General features: G+C 43.7%; 2 protein-coding genes across 10 annotated transcripts in view; one reads left to right on the plus strand and one right to left on the minus strand.

The window, feature by feature from the left end:
* UGP2 (UDP-glucose pyrophosphorylase 2) overlaps window positions 1–11,170 on the plus strand; it is a 26,930-nt gene extending 15,760 nt beyond the window's left edge. For both annotated transcript variants that reach the window (XM_074579234.1, XM_074579233.1), the window contains exons 4-10: window positions 4,099–4,284; window positions 5,731–5,864; window positions 6,506–6,803; window positions 7,903–8,100; window positions 8,297–8,539; window positions 8,973–9,077; window positions 10,048–11,170. In XM_074579234.1, the coding sequence (XP_074435335.1) occupies window positions 4,099–4,284; window positions 5,731–5,864; window positions 6,506–6,803; window positions 7,903–8,100; window positions 8,297–8,539; window positions 8,973–9,077; window positions 10,048–10,155 (1,272 nt within the window). In that variant the 3' untranslated portion in view covers window positions 10,156–11,170. The remainder of the gene's footprint in view (window positions 1–4,098; window positions 4,285–5,730; window positions 5,865–6,505; window positions 6,804–7,902; window positions 8,101–8,296; window positions 8,540–8,972; window positions 9,078–10,047) is intronic.
* Window positions 11,171–17,718, minus strand: part of VPS54 (VPS54 subunit of GARP complex) — a 54,618-nt gene continuing 48,070 nt past the window's right edge. For all 8 annotated transcript variants that reach the window (XM_074579227.1, XM_074579226.1, XM_074579230.1 and 5 more), the window contains 3 exons: window positions 15,517–15,624; window positions 14,474–14,568; window positions 11,171–12,469 (listed from right to left, as the gene is read on the minus strand). In XM_074579227.1, coding sequence (XP_074435328.1) covers window positions 12,364–12,469; window positions 14,474–14,568; window positions 15,517–15,624 — 309 coding nt within the window. In that variant the 3' untranslated portion in view covers window positions 11,171–12,363. The remainder of the gene's footprint in view (window positions 12,470–14,473; window positions 14,569–15,516; window positions 15,625–17,718) is intronic.

Genomic DNA, 17,718 nt, shown 5'->3' on the forward strand with positions numbered 1-17,718 from the left:
GAGTAAAATAACAAGTGCAAAGTCTGAGTACAGTTAAATGTTTTTAAAACATATTGTGGGTTGTGTAGACTTTATGAATTAATCTTCTGCATTAAAAGAGGCACAACAACAGATTGCTGCCTAAACAACTAAACAAACTTATTTTGCAGATCTCCTAGGATGCTGAGCTACTAACTTCACAGGCATAAACCCAAATAAAAAAAAAAAAAACGTTAAGAGACTTACCTCAGGGAGACCTAAGGGCAGATGCTGCTGGAGAAGCTCATGGTGAGGAACTGGTGCCTGCATCAGACCTGGGTGTAGGGACGGATCCCACCACAGCCCTGCTGGGAGCTGCTGCCAGGCTCTTCCCTTCCAGGAAGGCCAGGCATTTTTGGGTTGCACCATGATGGGGCTCATCGTACCTGAACTGCTCTGGAGCCACGTTTAGCTGCTCCCAGTTTTGCTTATCCTGGGTTACGCGTTTTTTAAACCTTTGCTGAAGTAGGACTGTGGAGATGCTTACAAAATGCTGCTGTTAAATTTAAAATGCAGAGAGGAATGTTTTGATCAGGTATACTGGTTTTGCAGTTGTGTTACTGCGCGTTGCTGTGATCTTCTGTGAATTCTCATGCCCAAGCCTGGTAGTGGAGTTTTGTACTGGAAAACTGACAGTTTGCTTGGTGTTTTATTTCCTGTTATTTCAGGTCTGATTTAGGGTCTTTTGCCCCTTTGTCCTGTGACTCCATTCATTTCTAGCTGTCACCTAACCTTCTACCTTTTTCTCTCTTATCAACCTCAACTGTCTCTTTCCTGACTTATTTCAACCTTCTGTCATCTTTGGATGATGCGGTTGAGCAGAATTCATAATCTGGAGGCTGCGCCAGGGTTTGGGGTCTAAAAGAGAGAGTGGGAAAAGGCTGCAGTTGGTCAGAGATCATAACCAGCAAACCTGGGCGAGGGCACGGAGAGAAAAAAGCAAGGCAAAAATGGACAAATATTTCCCTTCTGCTCACAATATTTCATACCCTGCCTGTGTTTCTTGGAGTAATATGTGGCACCATCCTGTTATCTCTAGGCATTGTGTGACTAATTGTGAAGATGTGTTTGCAATTAGAACAGTTGTTTAATTTCTTGATACTGCTAGATAAAGAACCTTTTTGCCTAAAATGAATGCTGTCACACCCTCACATGAGAAAGCTGGAATTGGGGACACTTTACCTTATTGCTTTCTTAGCAAAGTGGTCCAACGAGGATACCTTTCAGTAACATATTTGGTCTGTAATAGCTATTTGCATAAATTATTCATAACAAGTTGTGAAGTTATCAGTTAAGACACATGTTTAACGCTGTCAGCCGTTCTGATGAAGGCATCTTGGAGAGCTGTTTTTAAGCAGCTGGTTAACAAGGATGGAGCCTGTTTTTAATTCTCAGTTCAAGGTAGCAGAAATCCAGAGCAATCCTTTTGATTTAGTATACCTTTTTACGTGGGTTACTCGAGTCATGCATTATCGTGTTATGTGTTGTGTTTTATTTCATAATCTTACAACACAAACTTAAAACTGAGACATGGTCTATCAAACTGCTGGGACCCCCCTGAAACCTTGTTTGAAAACTCTTAGATGTGTGGATCGAATTGTGGTGACGTAGCTGAATTTCTAGGGATCAAAGTTCTGGTTGTCCAAAGGTTAGTGTTCAAGTTAAAGCCTTGGCTGGCAGAATTTCCACTCCCTTGTCCTTTATTGATCCATGGAGATTTTACTGACAAATCTGTGTGCTTATCAATGACTAAAATGGCTTGTTGTTTCTATGGCTTGCATTCTCTGCAGATTAAATGGGAAATAGCATGCCAACATCACCTGCTTTGTTTAATCAGTTAATTTCTTTCTCTAAGGAGAACTTCTTATTAGCAGACGACCGCAGCAGCGACTGTGTTACTGCTTGCTGCCTAAGCCATGATAACTCCATGTTTACCTTCTAGCCTGCTAAAAGAGTGAAATAAAAACTGCTTAACTACCATGTCTGCAGCTGTGACTTAGCTGGAAAGCGGTAGCTTAAATACAAAAGATTTTCCTTTTCATTCTTACAAGCTAAAATGTATCTATCTTTAATGCGGCAATAACTTTACACTTAGGAAAGTCTGTCAGCTCCTAGGGCTCTTTACCTGCAAATGCTGTCTCAGGGTTTTTTGGCACAGGGAACTTCTACTGCTTTTGAAAGCTCGAGAAGGACAGTTAAGTCTGAACTTACTCGCTAGGTAGGAATGCAAGAACTTGGTTAAGAGCATGTAGATGGAAACATTTCTAGCTTTAATGCGTTGGTTAAATCTTAGTATAGAGTCACAAGGAGGTCTGGACATTACCTCTCTCCTGGGATCAGTATAGTCTGGGGATACCTGTACTCCCAGTACCTGCTAGAAACAAGAACTGGCGTTATTGCAGAATGTAGCTTTAAAAAATTGCATTAAAAAAAGTAATTCCTAGGCTTGCTCATCAAACCTCATCATTTTAGTTGCATATCTTTGTTTTGATGGGTACGTATCACAAAACTCTTGAAATCTGCCTTGTTCCCCAGTAACACTGCCCACTGAGCCAAAAATTAAGTCACAACATTGACATATATTTTTAATGTTAAACAGCTAGAGTGTTTCAACAAGGAATCTGGTGCTATTCTTGTATTTAATGTTTTCATATTAGTTAAAAATATTGTAGTGAGAACGCGGGGCTTTCAAGTTAAGTTAATAACTTTTTTAGAGTCCATATCTTATGCATTGGGAAATTTTTCTAAGTGGAATGAGTTGAAGCAGTTGCATCGCGATGTTCCTCCTGGGCCAGTTTCCACTGTTTGAGAGTTTAGTTAGTCATTATGCAGTAACCCATGGAGTGATCTTACCTTTAAATATATACCATAAGCTTTCCAGATCCCACGTAAGGCGGAATTTCCGTAATGTGAGGGATCTGCTCTAATCTGCTGCCTGTGGCATGCTGGAATTGCGCAAACTCTCCTCTCTACCCCGACACGTCGGAGTAAGAAATATGGCTCTTGTTCCGGTACAATGTGAATTTCCATTTGAACCCCAGCCCGACTTGCTCAAAGCAAACACAGTTCTGAAAACTACTCTGTATGTATTTGTTTTTGGAAATCAGCTGAGGAATCTTACGCACCCCTTATCAGAACTGAAATGATTTCCTTGCTGCTCGAAGACGCACAGCACTGAAACACCAAGTCTTTTCTTCACAAGCAAATCTGTAGAAGGGCAGGCTAAAGAATAATTGTTTTGATTTTGCTTCAGTGATTTTGGCACGATACTTATCCTTGCGTTGTTACCTTTGTTTCTTTGATTTAGGTGCTTTGGATTAAGAGGCGAGCAATGCCTAGTGCAAGGCATGCTGTCATTACAAGCCCGATTTTGCTCTCCATCCCTAGCCCCCAATGTGGCCCATACTCTGTTTTTAAACCTGCAGAATATAGCTGCCAGCAAGGTAGAAGACTTTCTGTGAAAGTGTAATGTGAGCTGAACGAACCCTTCCTGAAAATAGCAGGATAAGAACTAGGATCTCTCTTCCACTTTGTGTCACGCTATTGGGAGAGATGAATTATTATATCGGACTAGTAAGTGAAATAAAAATTGGTTTAGACTGAATCAAAGAACCAACCTTTTCCCAAGAATGTTGCCTCTGACAACCCCAAAGCCAAGTATCAGAAAAAAATCTGTTAGGTGGCTCACAAGGAGACCTGCTCTCCTTCTGCAGGACACAAGGAGGGTTGCGGGAAGTGGCATAACTGGCCTGACTTCTTCCTCACCCCTCTTCACCATTGAGTCAGTTCCTCCTACCTGGAAGAGCAGGCAGAGACGTCCGTTCATCTGGAGGAAGCTGATTGTGACTGGTGTCACAAAGCCTATAGAACTTCTCGAGAAAAGAGGTTGTTGTAATAACAAATCAGGTTATTTGTATCGTAAGAAATCAGATTATTGTTGACTCATTTTGCACATGTTCTTTAGTGTCATAAATCGCAAGTGTGGGTATTATTGACAAATTTTAAGTTTTGAATGTTTTTAGGAGAAAGCAATTTCGTTCCAAATGTCTGACTGTGTGTTTTGTTTGTTTGTTTTTACAGATCCAGCCCTATGAGAAGATAAAGGCCAGAGGACTGCCTGATAACATTGCTTCTGTCTTGAACAAGCTGGTGGTGGTGAAACTCAATGGCGGCTTGGGCACAAGCATGGGTTGTAAAGGCCCAAAAAGTCTTATTGGGGTGCGGAATGAGAACACCTTCTTGGATCTGACAGTTCAGCAGATCGAGGTAACTTTTGATGGGCTTTTCTGTCTATGTTGGAGGAAGGAAGACACACTGAGCTTCCCCTGTATGGCCCTGTAAGAAAGACCGCAGGGGAGACTTGCCAAAAGGAAGATGAGAGGGGAAATGAGGGCTGGGCACACTGCTAGTGGAAAGAATAGGCATGAAAGGAACGGAGCGATCGGCGATTGAACTCTGTCTGCTCCACTCGTGTTAGCACGAGTGTAATTCAGCCTCTGCACGCCGAGCTGGACAGTAATGATCGTGTCCAGAAACACAAGCAATCAAATTGTAGAGCTGGCCTGGCACAGCTAACTCCTGGGCTTGTTTCCGACTCCTCCAGGTGCAAGTTTTAAGTTTAGCTTTTTAAAAGCTTTTTTTAATGTGCTTTAGAACAAACCTCTTCACAGCAGTTTCAAGTTCCTTGCTGAATTAAAACGCTCGTGCTGGAAGTGATTGCCGGCATTTTGCTCTGAAGAAAGTAAAGTAAAAGAAAATAACAGCTGCCAGTGTTGAGAGAGAACGTTTCAGCTTATGTTTCTAATGCAGAATATTCCTCTTACGGCAGATAATTAAGGTGACCGTTAGAGTAGGAAATTGGGTGTGCCTGTTTCATAGCTTCTGGAGCTCCGACAATTTTTGCCTCTGTGGTGTTTGGAGCAACTCTCCTGTCTATGTGAGACAGTTCTATAGCAGACTCACATTTATATCCAGCTAATGCAGTCCTAATCCTGTGGTGGTATGGGCGCTTTCTCAAAAGGGTCATTGTGGGAGTCTCTGAGGCCGGAGGTTAATGATCCCAAACACTCCCCGGCAGATGAGGGCAATCTGATACACAAAGCTTAAAACTCAATGAAGTATCTTTTTTTTCTGTACACTCTTATTTTTGGTGGAACACTGTCATGTTTTCTGATTTTTGCCTTTGCTGTGCATATGGAAATGCTTTTGTATATTTCAGTTCCGTTCTATAGATTCCCAAGTAATTAACATGGTGACGCCTCACTCATTCTGTACTCTTGAGACTGTTGTCCATCTCACAGCCTGACAAGGGGGCTCAAAAGTGCTTCCTCTGCAGAGAAGGTTTTGAGACTTCACCCTGACAGACTTTAATAATTTGAGGGAAAACAAGCCTTTTGTAATCAACAGTAGCGTAAAATTTAAAATAATCATTTTGTGGTATTGTGCTTTTCAAATTTTAAATCTCGATGCAGATTTAAAAACAAGGATTAATTCTACGTTAATTAATGTGGCCCTTATCTTTACTACTTACAAGGATTTGTTTTCCTTTACTTCACTTATTATTCTTCCTGTCAGCATAAGCGCATCTCTCTCTTACCTCATGCATTTATTATTTCCAGTCTGTTTTATCTAATTTCTTTCTTCCAAAATCTTAGGTGTCAGGAGTTAGAGCTAATAACACACGCTGAATTTACCATTTCTTTCCCATCGCAGCATTTAAACAAATCCTACAACACTGATGTTCCTCTTGTTCTCATGAATTCCTTCAACACTGATGATGACACTAAGAAAATCTTGCAGAAGTACAGTCACAGCCGTGTGAAGATATATACTTTTAATCAAAGCAGGTATCAAAAAAAACGTCTCCACTTGGGGTGAAGGGAAAAACTAGCCTGCATTTCTCCATGTTCCAATTGGTTTGAGATGCTGAGGTGGCAATAGTGTCTTCTGTACTGATGTTCAGTCTCTTATTTTGGGCATCCTTGAAAGACTGAAACATAAGGGTGTTAAGCAGAGTCAAAGGCAATGTATTAACATTAGGGAGAGGGGTGTGGGGGACACACAGTTTCTAAGCGACGTCTGAATAATGGTGTGCTGGATGCCGGCCACTTGATTCCTGAATTTGCTTTTGGGGTACCTGGGCTCTGGAGGGAGGCAGAGCATTCCTTACCAAGAGCAAGCTCGGAAGTGGCTGATGGTGTCAGAGCTGTGCTTGGCATGCTCTGAACCCACGTGTCTGAGGAAAGCTGTTTTACAGCACGGTCTGAGAACTGTGGCTTTAAATCCTTGAATGAGAGATTGCAGCCTGTTGTTTCTCCGTGATAGCTCAGTATTTGGATGGGTCTTTCAATTCACTACACTGATCTAGAGAGCAGAGCTTCAAAAGCTGTATGAAAAAGCCCATCTAGTTGCACCTTTACTGTTTTTTGTTTTTCTTTATGCTAGTTTGACATTGATGAGAACTTAACAAAACCCATTGCTTTCCCAGGTATCCTAGAATTAACAAGGAAACTCTGCTGCCCATAGCCAAGGATGTATCTTACTCAGGAGAGAATACGGAGTGCTGGTATCCCCCAGGCCATGGAGATATCTACGCCAGTTTCTATAACTCTGGTCTGCTGGACAACCTTATCGCAGAGGGGAAGGAATATATTTTTGTATCCAATATAGATAACTTGGGTGCCACTGTGGACCTTTACATTCTTAACCATCTTATGAATCCACCCAATGGGAAACGCTGTGAATTTGTCATGGAAGTCACAAACAAAACCAGGGCGGATGTGAAGGTAAAGGGAGATAGTTGTGGAAGTCTGTTTGAATGCCTGGCGTGTTGGTGAAAATCTCAGCCTCTTGTCTCTTCTCCATGCACGGCTCCAGACATACGTTAAGTTGTCTTACAGCTATTTCGGGCACCATTTAACACATCAGCTGTGATGTAATTTGAGATGCACAAAATCAGCAAGTTTATGAAGTTCTAATTCATGGAACAAACTGGATCTAGGTTCTGGGCAGCAGCAGACAAGGACAGCCTGAACTCAACCGATTACTGAAAACAAAAGCCACTTCTGCAGGGTGCAAGTCACAACGTCCGTACCTTCTCCAAACTGTCACTCAGGCAGGGGAGAAGTTTGGGGGTGGTAAGAGGAGAGCACTGAGGGGTGGGATACAGCAGTTGTGTCTCTACTGATGGCAAACTGGCAAAGGTACTTTACCCAGCTGTCAAGGTGTGCGCTGCACAACTCCGCCTGGCCTGGCTGCCAGTCTGCTCCTGCCCTAACCCCTTGACTTGGTACAAAGTCCAAGTTTGATGACTTGTCAGATGTTTATGGCACCGATCAAATATTTCTCGCCTGCGGTAATTTGTCATGTAACTGGACTTTGCCTCTATTCTTTTAAACATGAGGATGGGGAGGAAACGTGGTTTTTCTCTGTATTCATTAGGTATTAAGAAAGCTCTGTATTTGGATGGGTTCTCTAGAAAACCACAGAAATGCACTGTAAGAATACAGTCCAGGTTACTGAAGTACCGCTTGTTTCTCCAGTAAGTGCCACAGATACAGAACTATTAGATTTAATTTAGGTTTTGCTCTGTAATCTAGCAAAGTAATGCTGAAGCTGATTTTTGACAACAGCAGCAGTCACGAAAGATTCTCAACAACTTTCATTAAAAGAATTAACTGTCTTGGAATGCTGAAACATGATCATTTGAACGGTTCTGACTGTACTTTAAAGATACTCGTAACCTGGTAGGTGAACACAAGCAACATGTTTTCACTGAGGTTCAACTTTAAATGCCAACAAAACTGTGCGTCTGTTTGGGGTGAGGGGAAGGTTTCTCTGAGGTCTCATGAACAGGACTTAAAACTTCTTCTTTGACCCCCACAGGGTGGCACGCTCACGCAATATGAAAACAAGCTGAGGCTGGTGGAGATAGCTCAGGTCCCGAAAGCACACGTGGATGAATTCAAGTCTGTGTCAAAATTCAAAATATTCAATACCAATAATTTGTGGATTGCTCTGTCTGCGATTAAAAGGCTGCAAGAGAAAAACGCTATTGACATGGAGATCATTGTTAACCCAAAGGTAATCAATCAGCTAGGAAGATTTTAGAGAAAACGAACTCAAAAGGACTGGTTCGTTTCTAGGTAACTTAAACAGGGAGTGCTGCCTTCAAAAAGGAGCCAGTCTGTGCGTAAACACAGAGCTCGGACTTAAGACTCCTCTCTAGTTGTGAGTGTTGTTCTCTGCAGGTTGTATTTATGTGAGTTTTCTCTTCCAGACTCTGGATGGAGGCTTGAACATTATCCAGCTGGAGACTGCAGTAGGTGCTGCTATTAAGAGTTTTGAGAACTCTCTGGGAATAAACGTACCTCGTAGCCGTTTTCTGCCTGTTAAGACCACGTCGGATCTCTTGCTTGTGATGTCTAATTTGTACAGCCTTAATGCTGGGTCTCTAACAATGAGCGAGAAGCGTGAATTTCCAACAGTGCCTCTTGTCAAACTGGGAAGTTCTTTCACAAAGGTAAACTCCTATAATTGTACTTTAGTTTTATATCTTTGAATAAAAATACAGTCCATAGCAATAAATAAGTTAAAAGTGACGTTTACTTTATCTACCTCCGTGCATCTGGGCCCTCCCTTTTGCTCTTTGTAAAGAACCGTTAGGCTGTTAAATACAAACTAGTTAACACGCGTGTGCATCGTGTGCTGCTGTGGGTGCCCCTTTACCCCGCCAGCTGAGAAGGCAAATTGGGGTGCGCGTGCTCTCTAGAGCTCACAGTTATCACTGACAGAAATGACAATGCTCCGTTGTTCTCAAAGTAGCAACTTTTCCATTTGTCAGGTGTAGCTACCAGAAAGGCCCCTAAAAGGGGTTTTCAAGAAGCTCCTACCCTTGTCTTAATCCACAAATAGATTTTTTTAAACTTTCCCTATTCTTTCCTCTCTCCGAAAAGGTTCAAGATTACCTGCGGAGGTTTGAAAGTATTCCAGATATGCTGGAGCTGGATCATCTCACGGTTTCAGGTGATGTTACATTTGGGAAGAATGTTTCATTAAAGGTGAGTGTGTAATGGGGATGCTCGTGACTGATCTCTGCTCCTTGGTAACTGAGCCTGCCTAAAAGTCAGTGCCTTCATGCACAGTCTATGGAAGCACTCACTCCTGGGAATTAACGGCCCAAGGATTGCAGAGGCCGAGACTGACCCTTACGAAGGAGTGCAAGGTGTTACGGCTATAGCTGCTTCTCTGCGTTAGTCCCACTGAGGGTTGGCATTTGTCTTCAAACCTTGACACCACCACAGACTTCATGACTCTGTGTTCAGAACGCTGCTTACATCTTTAGCTCTGCAAGGCACCCACCACCTTGCCTCCCAGGCTGGCTTTACAGCCACAGGCCCCTTCTCATCAGTTTGGGGTTCTTGATTTGTTAGTAAATGTTGAAGCGGAGCAAGTTAGTTTCTCTCTCAAGTGCTTCCTTAGGACCTGGCCAGTCCTAGCAGAACATTGTCATGGTCCTCTAACAGTCTAGAGCAGTTTAGCTGCTGACACGGGTGTGCGCAAGGTAGGGCTGCAAAAACCAGCCCTTGAACCAGCTTATGCTGTTGTGAACATGCACACAAACACGCGTGCATGCACACACACGTCTCCCTTCCCATCTCTTGCGGTGTATTTGCCTTGTAGCTGTAATGGCGAGCTGTGCCCTGACATACTGATGTGGGTAACATTTTTCCACCTAAAAGCAAGCAGACATGATACGAGTGCTTACAGCAAGCGTCTTCAAAGAAGGCATCAGCTTTCTTGTGAGCTGATAGTATCTAGTATGCTGGTAATGACAGGGTTTCCAGTAGTGCTTGTTTAAAACCTTTCTTGTGTGCGTGAAAAATCTATGCAGAAACAAAACAACTCAATGCATTCAGGATGTATCTGGCTGTGTTACAGCTGACACCTAGCTCATCCTCCAGCCAGCACTGCTGTCGCTCGGTCCAAGTTAAAGTTTCTAAACGCTTGTTTTCTTTTCTGTAAATCCAGGGAACAGTTATCATCATTGCAAATCACGGGGACAGAATTGACATCCCAGCTGGAGCGCTACTAGAGAACAAAATCGTATCTGGCAATCTGCGCATCCTGGACCACTGAGTCAGTGACAGGGCACGGTCAGTTCTGTAGACTGCTGTGCTAAACCAGCCTCGTAATGGAAGAACCTTTTAAGCATTAGAATTATAAGTACACAGAGGGCCTATGCTTTGTCATCTTCACAGTACCCTGCAGTATTAATTTAAAATTAATTTCTCTTGCTTATCTTTTTAAGCAGACACACATAACGCAATGGATGTGCGTAAGTAATGCTTCAGTCCTTAAAGAGATTCTGTAACTCAGTTAATATAACCTTGAAGTGCAATACTGTTTGTCTTGAGGTAAGATGGACAGATCTTCTTTGACAAGAAGTTAAGAGGCTTGCCTCTAACATTTAGTAGTTTTGAATTGCTTGTAACTGCAGAAATAAAGCTGTGAAGCAATACATGTGGGACAACACGGTTAGCTACTCACGTGGCTTTTAATGAAGTGTAAGTGGCAGGCACAGTTGAAAACCAAAAGTTTCACTACTGCTAAATGGGCTGTTAAAACCCCTGTATTCCATGTGCTCACAACTCTCCCCAGCTCTAGCCCTCTCCATCCCCCACGGCCTGCACGCGGGATGTCCCCATCCCAACTGTACGTCAAGGTGCTGGGGTAAGGCTCTCGATACCTCCACTTCTGTATTGTGAGAGTGGGAACCGGTGCTGTTCCAAACTCGCCCAAAGAATCTAATACTTGAGAAAAATGCCTCAGTATCCACGTGTGGTGTTTGCTTTTTCACATCCCATTTAAGACTGGATCTCTCGTTAATATCTTAACCCTTGATCTGCCCTCTTTTTTTTTTTTTTCAATAAATGGATCATGTTGACTACACACATGTTCATATTGTCACAGCCATGTATGTTAATTTATCTTCTCTCGAGTCATTTCTAAATTTGTACAGGAACGGAAATCCCTGTCCCGATCACTATTGATTTCTTAATGTTTCTCTTGTATTTACATGCAGACAACTTTATTTTATAAGCTTAGTATAACACTGGTATGTATCATTAAAGAAGTTGGTCTTTAAAAACAACTGTGATTTTATAGCTTTATTTTGACTGACAATGAATGACATCTGTTATGCTAACAGATAAGCAAGCATGCCTGTCCGAAGGAACCCATAGGCACGCGCACGCTGTAGCCCATCACACGTCATGGTCGCAGGGTTAGGCACTCGGACTATGGTTCGGTAAAGAGGTGTGAGGTGAAATACGCAGGCACTTTGATGTAGTACTGGCATCGTCCAGTCTTAAAAGGTAGTATTAAAAAAACCTCTTTGATAAATTAATTTCGGTCGCACCTTCCTTAATGGCGCAACGTTTTAGAAGCAGCCTAAAAACTTTAAAATTCTTCCTGCCCTGTTTTCTGTGGCCTCCTCTGTCTTAATACACAGGGGTTTTCTGTTTGTAAAATGGTGGAGCACGTGGCTGGAACGCTCCCTGTCCTTACCCTGTGCTCAGCGGGGTGGGGAGCTGCAGGAAACCAGCCCCACACCTGCCTTTCTCCTACCTTCCGATGCCACCGGAAGCCCACTGTCACGTTGTCACTGCTAACGAGGATAGCTTCACAACTCCATCCTGCGGGTAATGGCTTCAGTCAAATGACAGATTATTAGAAAAATCGTATCTTCAGATGGCAGTTTGGAGCCCAGCTGCAAGAAATCCCCTGAAACAGGACTACTCCCTAACAAATCTGAATCCTATATATGCAAGCAATCAAAAGACATTTATTTATATAAAGTTCTGTAAAAAAATAAATTTTAGAACAGCATCGTTTCATAGAGAAAAAACATTTTCTACAGAGTTCCAACTGCAAGATTTTTATATTGTACCATCATTAAATAAGGTGGGACACCGTGTGAATTTCATTGCACTAGAAGAAATGCAAAGCATCTTTTTAATATAAAGATATACAGAGCACTCTAGACAACTACAGCTGTGTTACAGCTATGTGTTCTTTTGGATTTGGTCCAAAGAAACCTGAGTCTGTTTCCAGAGAGAATGAAAAAAAATAATAATAACATTGCACAGACAGCTGATCACTTGTTTCTTGCTGAAGGACACTGAAAAGATCACTCCCTGCAGCTCACTCTGAGTCTAGTTTTCCCCGACTATCAATAGTGCCCTTTCTCGGACTCCGGTCTTAAGTATTCACCTCACAGTCGTCCCGCTGCTTAGAAGAAAGTCGGTCTGTTGTCAGAGCCAAGCGACGGCTCCCAGTGGATCATCACCTCTTCTGCTCCCAGATTTCAGCCATGTTTAGGTCTAAGTTGTTAAGGCCTTTCAGGGCTTGAAGGTTTCCAGTGTAAAAAGCTACATCTGAAGTCACCAGTCTGCAGGGAAACACACAACGGGGTTAGCACCTGGAGGGAGCGCAGCTGCCTGGAATAAGCAGGAAAACAACCAGGCTCTGTTTAAGAATTGAGCACGCAATTACAACAATGCATGTTCAAATACTGGGCCTGCATTAAATGTTTTAAATATGAGTTCAGAATAGGTTTTTAAATATCAATTCAAAGCCCCGTACTATGGAGGTGATATATTTTACAGGAGTGACAGATACACGATTACTGCTAGCTGTATAACTATGTGGCTGTAAAACTAGTTATATAGAAATCAAATGACGAGCTCAAAAACCAAAAAGCAGGAACTGGGCAGCTAAAACTTCTATTCCCTTGCTGTAATCCCACGTTTATCTTGACTTAAACCCCTGCCTTCCATCGCAACTCAGAATATTAATTATTGCAACATTACCTTCTGTATTCTAGAAGGTTAAGGTAAAAGCAACTAAAGCGCAACATTGTTTGTAACATTTATAGGGAGTTAAAATCCCTCATAGGTTGTTGAAACATCAGGGGATGACAGAAACAAGATCTTGGTGGTTCCAGTTAGAAAGGAGCAAGATGTAGGCATCAAAGTTGTATTTTCACAGTAAAAAATTAACTGGGAATCACAGACCTGGATTTTTACTATTATTACAGGAAAAAAAAAGCAGTTTAAAATAGGGTGAGGCTGAGAAAAGCATGTTAAAAACTAGGTCAGTGAAGACTGCTGGAACAGCAGCGAGTGAAATCCAGCGTTTGATGTTTCCCTTCTGAAAAGGCGCCGACGCCGCGCTCCCGCGGAGCTGTGTTCTGAAGCGCGTAACTGCTGCCATAAAAGAAACAGAGTCGGGGCATTCCTGTTCCCAGCTGCAGCCGAGAGACCCTTCTGGCAGCCAGGATGGCTCTGCTGGGAAATGCAGCCCCGGTACGTCACCAGGAACGCCTGCCCCGACCCGCCGACCAACAAGGGATGCGTTCACGCCATCTGAACTGAAAGGAGCAGCAGTGGGAGGGCAGGGGCGCGCTGGGTAGGGCTGGGCTAGAAACCCCGGTGTGCGTGCAACGCTCCCCGACGCATTCCGGGTGCTCTCATTTCAGCTGGGGCTCCCATTCAGCAAGCTCGTGGCTTACAAATACCTTAGTCAGTACCAAAGGCAACTGGATGTTGTCTTGGGAATACCCCACAAGTACAGAAAACCATTTCAAATAAGCTTATTCATCCTTGTACTCTCTGAAAGAGTTTAAGCAGGAGAAGTAAGAATAAACTGGACAGGAACAAAACTCTCCTTCATTCCACAACATATAAACTTCCTTCTCCGGCTTCTTCAACCCAAGACAAGTCTTTCTTGCATGTGGGTAGGCTGACTGGATTTCACCCCTACCACACTGCAAATAAATGTCCTGCGGTCATTAAAAATTATTATAAACACCACCTTTTCAGGGGAAAATCCAACTTAAACTAGGATTGAGCCTGCAAGAGGCTGTACGCTTTCCTGGGAGGTGTGGGACGCCAGGGACAGCGCTCGGGAGAGGTACCACTGACCTGGTTTTGGGCTGGGGCAGGAAAGGGGAAAAGCTCTGTCAGCATCACCTCCGTTTCAAATCTAGTTCTGCTGTAAAAACAATTCCTGTATAGAAGCTGCCCATGGCACTGATTAAATACCATTTTTCCTATTTTCATTTTGTTAGCACCATGAGTCATCATCCACGGTTCAAAACTGCTTCATGAATCACCCAATTCTTGCAAATTAAACTGTGGCTACTGCTGCCACTCAACAGGAGAAAAAGCAATCCACAAACCAAGGGAACCTCATAGAGGCAACGCATGAGCAGGCTAATTGCATTCCGAGTTACTACGGAAAGGCACAAGTCACGTCCTTTCCTGTAAGAAACCTCCAAAGGGGACATTCTAAAACACGGAGCGTGGCTGCTTTCTGCACTCAGAGCTTTCGTGCAGAAGACAAAGCCTGCTTACTTAAACCAAGCAGTAAAAAAACAAGCGCCCCAACGTACCCGTTCAGAGGTCCTCCATCATTGACCACGTTTAGGTGGGCCAGCTGCCTCTTCAGGTGAAGTTTGTAGCTTGCGTTAATTCTTAAAAACAACATCTAGAAGAAACCAGAGAACCAGAGTAAAGCACCATCCCCGCGCTCGCATCACTGCCTACAGAGAGGAAAAACGTCGCAAACACCATAAATCACTCATCTTTGGGGCTGTTTTTGCAATTCATGTGATTTTCCCCTTCTGCCCGTCCTTCCGCCTCCTAATCTTTCTGGCCACATACAAACAGATAACACACGGGCCAGGGCACACCCTCTCTTATTTGTTATGTGTCGCGCTTGGAGGACACGTTCTTTGGAGCATGAATTTTCCTTCCCTGTTGTCTGAAGCATCTATCAACTTGTACACTAAGGCTAGAAGATTAAAAAAACCAAACTCTTTCCTGTACTATAACTGTTAGAAGTCTTTTTTTTTCCAAGAGAAAGCGTGAAAAACAGTTTGAAGGGACCGTTTAATTTAGCGCAAAAGAGGAACTAGAACTTAGTGTATTCAGTGACCGGATCAGTCCTTCCTGTCCTTCAATTTACAACTCTGCAGTAGCAAAAACTGCAGCAAAAATACTGAAAAAGCACATCTGGTACAATTTGGCTGCACAATACTTTTAGGGACCTTTGGAAGCCACTCAGTTTGAGCAGCGTCGCAGAAGAATTCCCAAAAAGGGCTGTACTCGACCCCCGAAGTGCTGCCATTTGTGTAGACTTTCAGCACTAATTCCTGAATGGAAGATTGACCTCTCTAGACATTAAAATTCAACTCAAAAGGCTGGAATCAGTCTTTTTTGTGTGTCTCATCGCTCTCCCTGCCACATCCCAACACTTCAGTTCAGTCCGAGCTGTCTGCGTGACTGCTGCCAACCCCTTTAACGTGTGGGTTCCACAAAGACTCAAAAAAGAATTCCCACCCCCCCCGCCAGCTGAAGCAGAAGTCTCTCTTGTTACCGAGTTCATGTACATTTGCAAGGGCGGTGTTACACGAATCTCCGAAATAACATTCACCTGAGTTTGCTCCTCGGGAAGGAGATCATATATAGCTTCGTGCATCTTCGCCATTTGCTTGCAGATATTCCTGAAGCACGCTGAAGGAACGGGAGCTTTCACTTCATACTGGAAATAAAACCACAACCAGTTACTCCTTTCTACCACTTTAGAACAGTTTATATAGGAGAGTTTCCAACAACCTTCTGTTCTCAAGGCCTGCGTCACCAATGACATCGTGAATCAAGGTTCATTTAGCAAATCACAAATTTAAACAGTCACTGGGTGTGATCTGATTGAACCGAGGACTCACACCATACAGTCTCTTAGCACTTCTCGCTTTACAAGCAAACAGTAGCATTCAAAGCGGTACGAAATGTGAGGATTTCCCAACTTCGGCTACTCTTCTGCGTTAGTTTGAATTGCTTCTCTTGCTCGTTACTTTCTGTTGGTTTCCCTTTCCCTACAAATGAGCGATGCAGCGAGATCAACCCCTGAGCCAGCCGTGCAGAGGCACGCTGGCTGGCCTTCTCCTCTCCTTCCGATCGGCCTGAGTCAGTGACAGACGAGCAATTCTACCTCCTCAAGTACTTCAGGAGACAAAACCTTTTGTTTAAGATCATATACACCCAAATTTCTGGAAAACAAACAAACAAACAAACAACCCCAAGGAAAGCCTAAAGAAATGGAAGCTCCTGAAAACTCAATACTGGCCATTAAAAAAAAAGAAAAAAAAACCCACAAAAATGCTGCAGAAACACTTTGGAAAACAAAGTCGAAAATTTCCCTTCTCCCAGTGACTGAAATCCAAGAAACAAGACACTGGAAACCACCAGACAGCAAGAAATTTGCTACAAAGTGCACACGATTCTTACACCCCCACCCTGGACAGGGAATATCTGGATGTGATTTCAGAAGCACTTTGAGAAACTGGTTCCAGGAGGAGCGAAGGCAGCTCTTCAGTTCCTGCCGGGGAGGCTGCGCTAGCACCGGCCGGGGTTCAGCGCTGGCAGGTGGCCTTTGGTAGGGTGATACTTGCCCGCAGTGCCTTGCACAATTCACTGGAAGAGCTGAATCATTATAACTAAATTATTTACAAACACCGTGGGAGCAGATGCTCTCTCTTAGGCTAGCCTGGGTTGTGAAAGAGAACAAAGCTTGCCTGAGTGCGAGAGGAAAAAAAGAAACGTGGAGTTTTGAGAAAGTCTTTACGGAAAAGCCAAACCGACGACCTAATTTTGACGGGAGAAGCAGCAGAAAAAAAAATAGTGCTTACTGCTCCAGGAGCCCTGCTCCCCGCGTAGGACAACCGCACACGGACAGGATCGTGCCTCAAGACATGAGGGTTAGGCAACAAACGATTTACAATTCACCAGGACGCTGTAAAGCCAACGGGAACTGGCAAGCTGCGGCGATGGCTCTTGCATGACTTACAGACAAATCAAAACCTTCACCGTCGACAGGGGAAAAAGCAACAGCACCGCAAAGAAACATGAGCTCCAGCCCGGCAAGCTCCTGGCCATTTTTATCTCCAGCTGAGGTCAACAGCGTGGAACACCACGAGGGATCAGACAAAAATTTACTGCTCTTCTGTCCAGACGGTCACAAGATGGCAAGCTCCAAGAGAAGCTAAGAACTTGCACCGGATTTTTTCCATGCCCATTTATCCCTTTTGAGAAACCTCCGCCTTTTTCACTTGTTAATTATAGCTGTTAAATACCCTCGGTCCCATTTGATCTCCCTGCCCAAGTTACAGAGAGATGCTGGGCAGCGTCCGTGCTGCCACGGGACGCCTCGCTGGGCGCGCAGCCTCAGCTCCCAGAGGCGAGCAGAGCCTACAAACGCAAAAGTCACTCGCCCACGTTACCCAAGTGCCGGGTCAACGTCCCACCTACCGGACCAAACTGCTTGTCTCCTACAAAGCAGGTTTCTAGACTGCAATGTTTGTTTTTAAAGCACTGCTATGAAACTTGCCTGCTTGCTCAGTCAGATCTACAGACTTTAAAGCAGGTGACCGCTTTATCCACCGGGCACTGAAACGTTTGGACTTTCACAAAAAAACACAGAACACAAAGACCACACTGACATGGTTGCACTGACATGCCCATTTGCACATTTCCTGTTTTTATGTTCTTTGCAGCCTTCGGTGCCAAGATTTCATTATTTCAGGAACGAGACGAGCCAAATTATGGGGTATGTTAGGAATGGAGGCAAATCAACACG

This window comes from Larus michahellis, chromosome 3 (genome assembly GCF_964199755.1).
Source record: "Larus michahellis chromosome 3, bLarMic1.1, whole genome shotgun sequence".
Lineage (NCBI taxonomy): Eukaryota > Metazoa > Chordata > Aves > Charadriiformes > Laridae > Larus > Larus michahellis.